Source organism: Cotesia glomerata, linkage group LG2 (assembly GCF_020080835.1).
Source record: "Cotesia glomerata isolate CgM1 linkage group LG2, MPM_Cglom_v2.3, whole genome shotgun sequence".
Classification (NCBI taxonomy): domain Eukaryota; kingdom Metazoa; phylum Arthropoda; class Insecta; order Hymenoptera; family Braconidae; genus Cotesia; species Cotesia glomerata.
In genome coordinates, this window is record NC_058159.1 from 129,664 (window position 1) to 143,048 (window position 13,385).

Genomic DNA, 13,385 nt, shown 5'->3' on the forward strand with positions numbered 1-13,385 from the left:
ACTCAACTTAATTGTAGAATAAATAAATAAAACGACGTTTTACTCAACAATAACACTTTGACAGCTAACTTTTTAGCACCCAGACACATCAATTAATAAATATAATAGCAATATAACATTGTTATTATATAGCCTTAGAGCCGTTGTATATATTGTAATACAATATTGTAACCTAATCCAAGTAAAATAAATAGTAAAAGCTTATCTTTAAGTGAATGCGTTTACTGTCATCAAGACGATGCAAGACAGGTAGAGTAATCAGACAGCCAGGACGGTATTATTATTCTATATATGTATTTATATTTACGACGATTGCCTGAGTATAAATAATATTATCGTTTTTTTTTTTTTTTTTTTATTTTTATAGTTAATGAAAATTTGGTGGATTTGAAAGAGAGATAAACTGGGTTGGTGATTGCTGGGTAAAAGAGTGACTAAAGTTTTAATCGCGGCACACCTACTACTTTTCTGGTTCACTCTGTTCTGTTGAGCTCTGGCCTGCTTTGGCCTGCTCTGGCCGTGATACTCTCTAGCTCCAGTTCAGCTCTACTCTCTCTCGGGTTGTCTCTGTCGTGACTCGATCGATGAGACTCGTGAATATTCGGATAGCACCTCGATTCACATTACAACCGCGGCAATCATATATTTTTTACCACTTTAAACATTTTTTATACACATCAGTATTAATTAAATAACTTTCACTTTATTATTTTTTAAAATACACTTTGGTAATTGACATTTTAAAAATAAATAAAATTTTAATTATAAATTTTATCACGATTAAAATTTTTGATATTTACCTTGATTTTTATAATTATCAATAAATATTTTTTCTACGTAAATTGTCATCTGTTGTTGTTGTTGTTGTTGTAATTATTATTAAAAAAAAAAAAAAAAAAAATATTTAAAACAATTGTTGATGATAAATTAAATTAATAGACGATTGTTTGTAACAATAACTAATAGTTTATAATAATAGTAAATATACTTGGTTGAGTTTATTTTATCTATATAACAACTGTAGAATTTGTATTGTATATTATTGTATATAGATACGATGGTATTGGTCTTGTGGCATTGAGACGGACACACGACAACGACACACATCACCGATTATTCGCGCACGCGGAGCTGACTTACGAGTAGTCCGAGTAGTCAGCACCACTCCTCTACAACAGCACGACTGCATGTGACTCTTGGTGTCGCGGCTATGTATATAATATCACGTTATTATATATACATATGTATATATGTTACGTTTAGTATTTAGTTGTACACACCTCTCTGCGCGACTTGTTTCGAGTTAATTTCAGGCGCGAAAAATAATCTTAATCGTCATCAACTGATGTATACTTTAATTTATACATGTTTATATTAATGGTAAATTTATATATGTAAGTACAATACGTATGTCGTTATCGAGAATATACGTCTGTTATTACCTACTGTTGATTTCACTTGACACATCAATTTCATTTTATTATTTTATTGCACCTTCTTAAAATTCATTTCTTTCGTTTTTTTTTAGCAACATTACAAGTACTTATCAACTTTTACATCGAAATTTCCGTAAATCATTAATTATTATATTTTATATATCACTATAACATTTGGTGTTTTTTTTTTTTTTTTATCTTTATAAAATTGTCAAAATGTAATTTATTTTAATGTATATTGATAAAACGGATAATCGAAAAAAAAAAAACATATATATATATTTATGTATGAGTACATAAATTTTTAAATTTTATATAAGCCGTAAACGATATATTTATAAAAGTTGTAATCCACGATCAAGCACTCACATTCAACTGTGACTGACTATGATATTAAATATTGTATAACGTGAGTTCCCTTAGCTTGTTCAATCATACGTCATGATCGAGGGGAAAACGTCACATAATGACGTCAATGATTTCAGTCCTTAAGGACTCCCTAACAACAACCCACTTGATAGGCTAGTTAAAGTCACTTATATAAAGCTTAGTCATTTGTTAAATTGCATTTAATATCTTAATAATTGCATCATATTTTATCAACTACTTACAACATTTTATATAAAAAATAGATTGTTAATCTTGGTGGATAAAAAAAAATATTTTATATTGCTAGCAGTTATTTAAATTAGTTTAAGGTTTTAGCAGTTCTTGAGGTAGCAATAAATTTTCTCTGCCATGAGCCATCCACTCTTCTATCTCTTCTACTCTGTAATATAAAAAATTAAATGATTCAATAAAAATGGACAAAAGGATTTGAAATAATTGATTTAAAATTAATGAAATAATAAAAAATACTAACGTCCGAGGAACAAAAGTTAAATTTTCAACTCCAGTTTCAGTAATTAATACATCATCTTCAATTCTGACACCACCAAAGCCACGGAATAATTTCAATTTATCGGCATTAATAAATTTACTTTGGTCAGGATTCGCCAGGGCAGCATCAAGAAGCTATTGTAAGAGTCAATAAATAAAATTGATTTAATTTATAACTGTGATTGAGTTATTAATTATTAGTAGTATAGTAATGTTAACTTACAGAATCGATAAAATAACAGCCAGGTTCTATTGTTAACACCATACCCGGAAGTAATTTTCTGGCAGTTCTCAATTTTCTTACTCCTGGGTTTTCGGATCTTTTGGGGCAGTCAGGTAAATAACCACCAACGTCATGAACATCCAATCCCAGTAAATGACCAAGACCGTGTGGTTGAAAAATTTCATTTAATCCAGCGTTAATCATGTCACTTACTTCACCCACTAACAGATTTCCTTGTTTCAAATGCTGAAGCATTACCTTGTTTGCCAGTAAATGCATATCCATCCAACTGACACCGGGTTTAGTAGCTTCAATCACCGCATTGCGGGCACCCAACACGGCATTATAAATAAATTTTTGATTAACTGTAAATTTCCCATTAGCTGGAAAACTACACGTTATATCAGCAGCGTAACCACAGTAATTTCCTCCCATATCAAAAAGACTACAAAAATATATAAATATATAAATAAATAAATAAATCAAGTACTTGATTTTATTTAATTATTATATTACTTACCAAATATCACCATCTTTTATTGTTCTATCATTGGGTGCAGCAGCATGTCCGTAGTGTAAAATAGAAGCATTATGTCCAGAACCACAAATACATGTATATGAAATGTGCCTACATCCACCGACTGAGTAAATGTAGTGTTTGAAAATTGATTCACCCTGATATTCAGTGTAACCTGGACGTACTGCTCGCATAACCATTTTGTGAGCGTCAGAGCTTATCTTGGTAACATACCGCATTACTTCTATTTCCTCATCAGATTTTATTACTCGGCTGTATATACAAATAAAAACAAATATTAATCATAATATTTTTATAAATTATTACATTAGTTAAATTTAAATAAAAACTGTTTCTTTAAAAATATTTAATTGATTAAATAAACATCAGTACGTATACATATATAAATCATCATAGTAAATTCCAACTCGTTTTTTTTTTTTTCTTTTTAGCTTGGTGACACTTTGTGGACTAATTAAAAAAAATTAAACCTCGATAATGTCATTGCGGATAGATAAGTAATGATAAAAAGTTTTTTATTTTTTTTTTTTTTTTTTTTTTTTTTTTTTTTTTTTTTTTTTTCAGACTAAGGTCCACAGGGAAAATAAACAAGGTCATTGAAGACGGATGTATATATTACTTGCAACTATGACGTACAACAAATCAAGTGTCGATAACTGACCAATATATTATTCTTGAATATATATATATATATATTTATATCAGTTGAACAGGTTTTTCACAATTTATTTTAAACCATAGTTTAAATAATATATACCATTTAATTTTAATATTGTTTATCAGTTTCTTTGTTCAGTCATCTTTCCGAAATGAATAATTTAATATTTTTCTACGAAAATTAAATAATCTGTGACGCGATGAATTTATTTTGAAATAAAATTTAGTATAGATCTATTTTAGTTGAATGATAAATTATTTCAACTGTCTCAATAAAATTAAATAGTAATTCAATATAATATGTATTTAAACAAAGTTATAATTTTTAATTGAGAATAAAAATATGTAAATAACTTACCACTCACATATCTCAGGATACAAAATATTATTGTCAACTTTGAATCTAAAAATAAAGCAAAACATTAATTGGTGATATAAAAATAAGATGATGTAATGAATATAAATTATTAAAACTCACTTTTCAATACCATCGAAGTTTACTTGTTTGGAGTAGAGTCCACTGTCACTATTTTGGCCAAACTGAAAGCCAAAAAAAAATTATTAAACCTTGCCAAGTAATATCTACATCATTAATAATATATTAAACGAAAATAAAAAAAAATTTTTAAATAAAATTAAGCTGTCACGAGTAAGCTCAAAATATATCTCTCTTATAGACATAAATATTGTACAAAAGGTCTATTCTAAAAACAGACGGTAGAAATATTAATACCTATATTAAAAAATAATTTACAGACTATACATGTACAAATGTCATTGATTTCTATTTTAGTCGGTTGAATGTTGTTTCGAAGTTCATTATTATATTAACTGATGCAATATTAGAGGTCTTTCTCATTTGTATCTGTCTGCCATAATATATTTTTCGTATAAATCCATTGAATACAAATAGCCATTTATTTTTTACAATATGATGATGATGATGATCAAATTGTTAATTTATTTAGCCAAAACAAAACAAAACCCAGTACAAAGTACTTACTGCTTGAAATATATATATATATAAAAATAAAAAATATATGATTTGCTTTTTTATTATTATTTATTATTTATCACTACTAAAATAAATGATGTAATAATCATCGAGGTCATACGAAATAAGGTGTTGTTAACGGTGACCTACCGATAGATTATAGCAAATTCACTCAGACAGGCTGTTCTTTAGTGACCTAGATTCAACATCAATACGACATCAAGTGTCTTTACTTGAGAAATTTATTTAAAAGTTTTCTTTTTTTTTCCAATCAAATGGAATTGCTGTATTATTTAAAAAAAAAAAAACAACTACTCTACTATCATTACTAAAATAAATAAATGTATGTTTTATAAAAAAAAAAAAAAAAAATACAATACAATAACTTACCAAAGTTAGAATAAGCTTGGCATTTTTTTTATCAAACACCTGGGCTATTTCGTCAACATAATACGTTTCATCTACACCATACCGCTCTTTGAATTCTTCTAACGTAGTGAGTTTACCACTCCAAATTTCATACTCAGCTGGTAGTCGTGGAAAAAATATTATCGATTTGCCAGTTGTTATTTCTAATGCTCCAAAACAACCAGGTTCTTCAACACCAAAAGCCCATTGAAAAAATGATTCCTGTAAATAAATTTTAAAATAGTTAAAAATTTACATATTCAATAAATTATTTAAAATGTCTTTTCTAATCTTTTTTTCTGTCGGCAATCAATCATAAGGTCAATGAACTTTTCTTTATTAACTTCCTGTATACAATCAAAGCGGTCTACGGTTGTTTATACACAAACTACAGAGCTGAATAATATAAGATGAAAAAAAAAAAGAAAAAAAAAAAATAAAGAAGACGAAGAAGCGTCAGCAATGCCGACGACGAGTATGTTGTTACTCGCCGGAAGTACGGAGCTGATTTTGTTTGAGACAGACTTATGCAATCACTGTCTATCATTTTTTTTCTTCTCTTTATCTTCCTGGCCGTCAACTTGTATAAAGATTTATAATTATTATCATCATTAAAGTAACAAAAAATTTATTTTATAAATCGTGCCGTTTAAAATAATCAAATAAAAACAGAGTATAAAAATTATAAAACAGGTGAAAATGCACACCTGCCGAAATTCGTAGTTAATATCAGTGTCATTGAAAGGGACCTCATCGCCACCCTGCAGCAAAACAAAACCACCTTCACCTGGTACTCCTGCCTTCCCTCTTAAACGCTGAGCAAGACGTGTTCTGTTCCCGTAAAAGAGACTCTTTGGTACAGTCATTGTATGCTCGCCTCTCGTAAACAAACATTTTTCTTTATTTCTATAACAATAATAACACATAAATACTATCAAACAATTAAATTAATGTTTGTATTTTTAATAAAACAATAATGGTTGCGTAATTATAGTATGGTGACACATTGTGCAATCCTCTCACACTCTTTATTATTATTATTATTATTATTATTATTATTATTATTGTTGTTGTTATTATTTCTGTGGTTGTAAAAAAATGCAATTTTGTTGAAATTAAATTTCTTCTCATTAAGTATAATACTTTTATTTACGATGTTATTAACTCGAATATAAAAAGAAACATTTATTACTTTTTATTAATTATTTATAGATACCGTGGTAAATGTATTTATAAAAATAAAATAACCGGAAGACAAGTAGCGCGTATAATAATAAAACTTCAATGACAAAATTATAAATTGTATACAATGTATTAAACTGCATTTGTGTATTATTAAAAAAATAAATAAATAAATAAATATAATACTATTAATTATATAATAATCTTAATGTAAACAAAAGAAAAATTATCTAGAGAAATGCGATTACCTTGAAGATAATTATTAATGCCTGATTTAATAAAATTTAATTATAAAAAGTTTCATAACAAGTTTTATTTTAAAATAAACGATAACAATAACAATGATGTAAGGTGACGGCAAGATAAAACAACTTAAATACCTTTTGATTGAACCTTTAATTCATATAAATTTATACTAATTGGAGGTTGTATAGCTAGTTATTGTTATTTTCTTTTATTCCTATCGACTGACATACTAATTTATCTTTTCATTAATTCTTCAAACGTTACAAAGATCACTCTCTCCTCTCTCTTTGTTATTTACAAATAAAAGTTACGTAAAGTATTGTAATAATTTTTATTTTTATTTTTATTTTGTCAGTACTTGTAGTAAATATTAAAATTTAATAATAATTTAAAACAGAAAGTAAATATAAAAATTAACGAGTAGAGATCGAGATCGAGTGTACATACTTACAAGTGTTTTAGAATAAAACGGAAGCACTTAGATACAGTAAGACAGGTGTATTCGGGTTATATTTAAAGTATGTAACAGTGTCATTGCACGCTTACTCGAGTATTATAATAAACGGGCTCGCTGTTTTATTTTATACATTATTTACTAGACGTCTAATAATATATTTACGGTTAATATTGAAAAATAAATAAATAAAAATAAAAAACAGGAGAAAATATTATTTAATAAATTATCATCCGTAATACACAAGTCTCATCATTATACTATTGACAATAAATTTAATTATGTGACATTGCGTAATTGAATTGATTTTTTTTTAATTTGTTTAAATATAATTATTATTCAAATTTTTAATAACGATATAATAAATTCAGACATTGTATTTAAAATATTTAAAATTTAGTGTGTCGTTATTATTCGAATCCATGCGATACCATATATAATAGCTATGATAATTTAAATGATGATTTAAAATTTTGACAAGTCCAGAGAGTAACCCAGAGTAAATAAATAACAGCGCATGAGTTTACTCATGTTATATATACATGAATACATAAATGTTGTTGTGTATATACTCTTTTATAACCTTAAAAATATAAGTTAGCGAAGTTAGCGAAACCAGACGACGTTAATTTATAAAAATGTTATTTATTTATCATTGAAATCTAAAAATAAACAATTAATAAATAATATTACTCAAAAATAATAAACATTTATTCATATTCAGGTAAATTAATTATTAAAGAAATGTAACTTGATATTTGATGATGACACGTACTTTGAAAAGTGAAATGTTTTACTAAAGTGTCAATGTGTGTATATATAATATAATAAAAAGATTAAAAAAAAAAAATGTAGCCTGTTGGGAAAAATTAATCCACAATTGACGTCAGTTTGAAAATATAAGTACGAGATTGTCTAGGTTGCCGAAGCCTACATTTACGAGGGCATCGACACTTAAATATATCACGTAAATAAATATAATACTTACTTGTTGGTGGACATGCTGGTAGCCATCTTGAAAGTAAACTTGTATTGAGTCAATTCTCTTGCGCCAGTATATATAGTGCAACTAGCTGTCAGACATATATATGATATATATGTATGTTTTTGTATACCAACACACAGATAATATGTGAGAGAACCGTTTCAGAAACTACACTTGTTATAATTTATAAATAATATCAGTCTTTACTCCAATTAAAACTTAGATAAACAATGTACTTAGTACAAGTGAAGAGGGCAAATGCCAATATTATTTTTTAAAGAGCTGATTACATTTATCTGAGGTGATAAATTTTTTTTTCTTTTAACAACACCCAAATTTAGTTGATAAATGTTAAAGATACAAGTGTTGAAGAAAAAAATTTATTAATAATAATTTATTATACTGAAATCAGCAGACATCTAATAACGATTTAGACTTTTATAACAAATAAATTTATTTTTAAAAAACTCTCACTTGTAATTTTTAAAAATTTCTATAATTTATAATAATAAAAAATATTTTTATCAGATTTTTGTTAATTTCAATATATTTAAATAATTTTATTGACATTTTGAAAGGCCATTGATCTTTAATATTAATAACTAGATAGTATTATCTATGATTGATAATTAAAATAAATAATAATGATATTATTATTATTTATCTTAGAGAAAATTTAACGGATTTTTATGTTTATAATCTACATATATTTATATGTACATATATAGTCTTTAAGAAGGTCAATTTGACCGTTGGTTTGTTTACTAGCTGTTCAAACAATGTAACAGAGAGCCAACCCAGGCCGATGTAATCAATTTTTATGTTATGTATGTATGTCTGGACATAATGTACTATTAAGAGTCATAATATTTAAACCGGCGACATGAATATCTATCTACTTAAACATAAATCATAAATCTAATGAATATTTAATAATAAATCGATAAAGAGTATATATAAGTTGTTATACAGTTAAGTTTCATTCAGAAAAATTGAAAATAATATTAAAATGAAAGATAAATAAAATAAATATTTTGTAAATTAGTATAGTGAGCTCTGAGGAATTCAACAAAGATAAAAAGTACCTGAGCGACGGTGTTGTAAATTAAACGATATGTATTACAGTCGACGCTCTCTGTATTTGACGATTTTACACAGCTCTTATGGACAAGGACGAGTCAAATACAGAGAATGGTCCTGTACGGGCGAGTCAAATACAAAGAGCGTTGACTGTATATCCTATCATCCTATCCCTTGTTCTTTGTTGAATACTTTCGAACCAAGGGCGTAAGCACAAGTGGATACAAGATAAAACCTACAATAATACTTTTTATTTTTATTCAATAAGTAAATATCATTTTTTTTTTTTTAATTAATTAACTAGGTATATTTTTTTTTGTTTTTTTTTTTCAAGTGTTGAGCCACAACATCAAGTAAATAACAAATAAATTCCATGAGTTGAATATTTTCGTAATCTTGATTAAAGGGACAATGCTGAGAATGAGAAGCTACGCCAGTAGAGGTTTATTTAATGTATTTGATTAAACTAAAATGCATTTACCAGTTGCATACGTTATGATAATTCGAAAAATCAGGTTTACTGACGCAATAACAAAAATTCATTATACTTTGGAATAAACTTCTCAATTAAATATATATGTACATAGATATATGACTGTAAATTCTCTAATACAAATGTTTCTTCGATTGCGACAAGATATAATTGCTGATAAAATAATGAATTAGAGAGGTGGTATAGTGATAAAACATAAATAAATAAAACAATTGATACTTGACTTTTGAAACTTGGAATATTTTTTTTTCATCATCATCATCATCATCTATTATTACAAATGTCAAACGAGAATATACGTTTGACGATCACAACAAGATATTATTCGTTAAATTTCTTATGTAAGATTTTAACGAAAAAAAAAAGAGATCACGCATTATTTTCGCATCATTAAAAAAAATTACATACAAAAATCATTCGTTATTTGTTTGCTTACTAACTAACTAACTAACTAACTAATTAACTGATCGTTATATAAAAGAAAAAAAAAACAATACAAATGTTGAGATTTTGGAAATTGGCAATTAAAATAAAGTAAAATATTTCTACCTAGCTTTTTAATTAATAATATACGCTAGACCATGTTATCAAGGCGATGCTGATGCTTTTAAAACGTATTTTACGTCAATTCACGCAACTTTGAATATTTATTAGCTATAAATATCAACAGTTGTGTCAACAATATCTATTCAAGGTGTCGGTTTACATATTTCAATATCTTTTTAAGCTATTCAAATTAACAATTTATAAATCATTGTTATTACAACCAATTTATACATTTTTTAATACATCTAATACAATATATTTATCTTCCTGCTCCTTTCTTTTATTTTATTTTTTTTTTTCCCCAACAGGTGTTTTCATACCTGCCACCATTAAAAATGAATAGCGTATATAACAACCAAGCATATTATAATATTAATATATAATAACACCAAAAAGTATTTTGAACTGATCATCAAATGGTATACATACATATAAGTCTATGCACTAAAACATGCACAGCAAAATATTATAAACTATTTTAAATGATATATTTTTGAATAGTTTTTTGAAATTTTGAAAGCCTCTCTCACTCCTGATCGCTAAATTATTGACAAACTCTTGAGTTCAGATAGGAAATCTCCGTGCCGTGGTCATATGTAGATGCCTGGGGGTATCAAGTGTGTCTGCTAGACATACTATATACGTGTTCACTCTATATACCATACCAACTATTTACAAGAATAGAATAGCGTTTATGTTAGTCTAGTCGTCTTTTAACACAAAACTTATTTATGTATATACGGCATTCTCAGAACTACATTAATAATATTGGACGGGTATCGATGTCAAGAATGAACAAGTTTGCTGAGACGTGTATCATCGATCTACTCCTTACATAACTTACTCAACACTCCAGACTAGTCATTATTTTTATAATTTTCCACGTAAAAATATTACTTTTTTTTTTTTTAATTTTTTAATATTTAATTTAACAACAATAACAGCAACAAATTTAAATATATAACTATTAGGTAAGTTGACATTATTCTTACTTGGTATAAAATTAAATTAGATATTCTAACGGGAAACTAAGTGTGGGGTAATGGAGCTGATGACGGATACGGTGGAATGTCTCTTGGACATAACACCAGCAGCGTTTACAAAGCATCTTACAGATGTTTGATGCTATTTTATGTGTATTGGTAAAATGGAGCCGTACGAAATTTAACGTTTTTTTAATAAAAAAAAATTTTATTACATACTATCAATGAATTATATGAAACAAATATTTACAAACATGTCCATTTAAGGAAGAGTTTCTGAGTGCCTAATTGTGTTGCGACGACTAACTTGTATGTATGTATGTATGTTTTTCCTCAGTATGGCCTCAAAATATATATATACATATTAAATTGTTATAATGATAATAATAATATAAATCAATGTATGTAGTATGTAATATGTAGTAAGCGTTTTACAATATGTATTGTGTGGATTTGTACGTTTGTTGGATACACGGTACCAGGCAGCGCGACTACAATGGCAAATATGACCGAGCGGAAAGCACAAGTAGGTAGATATGAGGAGGAAAGAGTGAGACACTAACTGGGGGAGGTCTCGAAGAATACTCTAAAGAGGAACTCTGAGAGTGAGAGATACAATATACTTGGTGAGTAAACGATAGAAATACGATTTCGTCAATAACACATCGTTCATCTGAGCCAATTTCCGCACTTCAATAACGCCAATTATTCACAGCAATTTTATTTTTGTTTTTTATTATTATTATTATTTTTTTTTTTTTTTTTTTATATCTTTATCTTATTCGTATACTATTTAAATAATGATAATTATAGTAATATAATTCATCAGTTTATACTCGATAGCACGCATACACTGACAACACATATTACAACAACATATATTGATAATATTGATGGTAATAATAAACTCATAGATCTAGAGATTCATACACTGCCGGCAAGGGCTCATCCTCGGAGTCGTAGTAAAATGTTTTTCTCCGGAATGTACGGTGGTGTGTATTCTCATCATCGTCGTCATCGTCATGACGATCTTGATCTTCACCCTCTGGATTGTTGGATAAGTTTTCAAAGTTCATCATTTGGAGTTTCTTAACCGCTTCTTTTATAAGACGACCCTGTTTTATTAATTCTCTTAATTTTTCATAAGGATCGTCTTCGTTGGTTTTGCTGTTGTCACCGTTTTGATTGTGAAAATAGGCCTGCCTTTCGAAGCGTGATGGAATCAGATACGGTGATGATCTTGGTTTGTGTGAGCTTACGCTTGATTTTGCCTTTAAATTTGGAAATCGCAATGTTTTTTTTATTTGCGATACCAAAAGATCGATTTCTAGTGTTCGGTAATGAGTCTCCGGCACTACTTGGATTAAATAAGGCGTCGTTTTCTCTTCCGTACTCGGCATATTGTTATCCGTTATTATAATATACTAAATTTTTATATTTTTATACCTGGACTGTACTATTTCAAAATATGTATAACCAAATTCAAAGAAACCGGCGAGGTATATGTCTTTCGGCGTCTTTCTTCTGTTATTTTTATTATTATTGTTATTTTTATGTCGAGTCAGCTTAACTTCTTGAGCGACAGGCAGATGCTTCGAGACTTCCTGGGAAATAAAAATAATAATAACTTTATAAGTAAATAAACATCACCAAGCTAAATTTATTATTTACAATATTTTAATACTTTTTTTTTTTTATTTATTATTAAATTATTAAATTATTAATATTAATAATAATTGTAAACTTTTGTTTTTTTTATTTATTAGAATTAGGAAAACTTACCAAAATGTTGTTATTTTTTTGAGGTCTGATGGTTTAACACGTCAATAACGTATTTTTACTATATAAACATATATCCAGTTATGCGTAATGAATTGAGTGTGCGCGTGATTCACCCGGCGAAAACGCGTGATATTGTGTCTTGTTTATATTATTAACGGACATACAGTATACACTAACCAATTGGAGAAAGTAACACGTACATCCGATAATAGTAATGATGATAATATTAATATTATTAATATAGTTTGAAAATTAATTCTTCAATTGTCTTTCTTAAGCAGCAAATCTGTTTAATAACAATAGTAATCTTCACTTGATTAACTTTAATTAAATATAGTATGTATAGTGTATTATAAAAATGTCGAATCACAATGAGGAAAAAAAATTAAATACATTAGTCAACATATATTGTTAGATGGCTCCGTTTATTATATGTGTACAAAGTATGTACACGTTACACTCACTGGTTATTGCCGCACAAAAATAAACACTTACACTG

General features: G+C 27.5%; 2 protein-coding genes across 3 annotated transcripts; both read right to left on the reverse strand.

The window, feature by feature from the left end:
• Window positions 1–1,987: 1,987 nt before the first annotated feature.
• Window positions 1,988–9,263, reverse strand: LOC123259836 (xaa-Pro dipeptidase). Of its 2 annotated transcripts, XM_044720579.1 has the most exons (11): window positions 9,239–9,263; window positions 9,088–9,120; window positions 8,006–8,090; window positions 5,843–6,041; window positions 5,118–5,357; window positions 4,212–4,273; window positions 4,092–4,136; window positions 3,059–3,328; window positions 2,539–2,983; window positions 2,299–2,450; window positions 1,988–2,205 (listed from the first exon to the last, which is right to left on the reverse strand). In XM_044720579.1, exons 1-11 carry the CDS (start codon window positions 9,246–9,248, stop codon window positions 2,130–2,132), a joined length of 1,617 nt encoding a protein of 538 aa, XP_044576514.1. In that variant the 5' UTR covers window positions 9,249–9,263; the 3' UTR covers window positions 1,988–2,129. The 2 variants fall into 2 exon arrangements, with proteins under 2 accessions (XP_044576514.1, XP_044576515.1); XM_044720580.1 differs by lacking the exons at window positions 8,006–8,090; window positions 9,088–9,120; window positions 9,239–9,263 and adding an exon at window positions 7,015–7,033.
• Window positions 9,264–9,794: 531 nt separating this feature from the next.
• LOC123259848 lies at window positions 9,795–13,302 on the reverse strand. Its single transcript, XM_044720597.1, has 2 exons — window positions 12,887–13,302; window positions 9,795–12,708 (listed from the first exon to the last, which is right to left on the reverse strand). The coding sequence occupies exon 2, from the start codon at window positions 12,502–12,504 to the stop codon at window positions 12,013–12,015; it is 492 nt and encodes a 163-aa protein (XP_044576532.1). The 5' UTR covers window positions 12,505–12,708; window positions 12,887–13,302; the 3' UTR covers window positions 9,795–12,012.
• Window positions 13,303–13,385: the final 83 nt, after the last annotated feature.

Excerpts from the sequence above, each read along its gene's own strand:
- LOC123259836 (XM_044720579.1), bottom strand. Across the intron at positions 5,358-5,842 it reads TTAACTACGAATTTCGGCAG|GAATCATTTTTTCAATGGGC; the intron begins GTGTGCATTTTC and ends ATTTATTTACAG. Across the intron at positions 2,984-3,058 it reads ATAAAAGATGGTGATATTTG|TCTTTTTGATATGGGAGGAA; the intron begins GTAAGTAATATA and ends ATATTTTTGTAG.
- LOC123259848 (XM_044720597.1), bottom strand. The coding sequence starts at position 12,504 with ATGCCGAGTACGGAAGAGAAAACGACGCCTTATTTAATCCAAGTAGTG.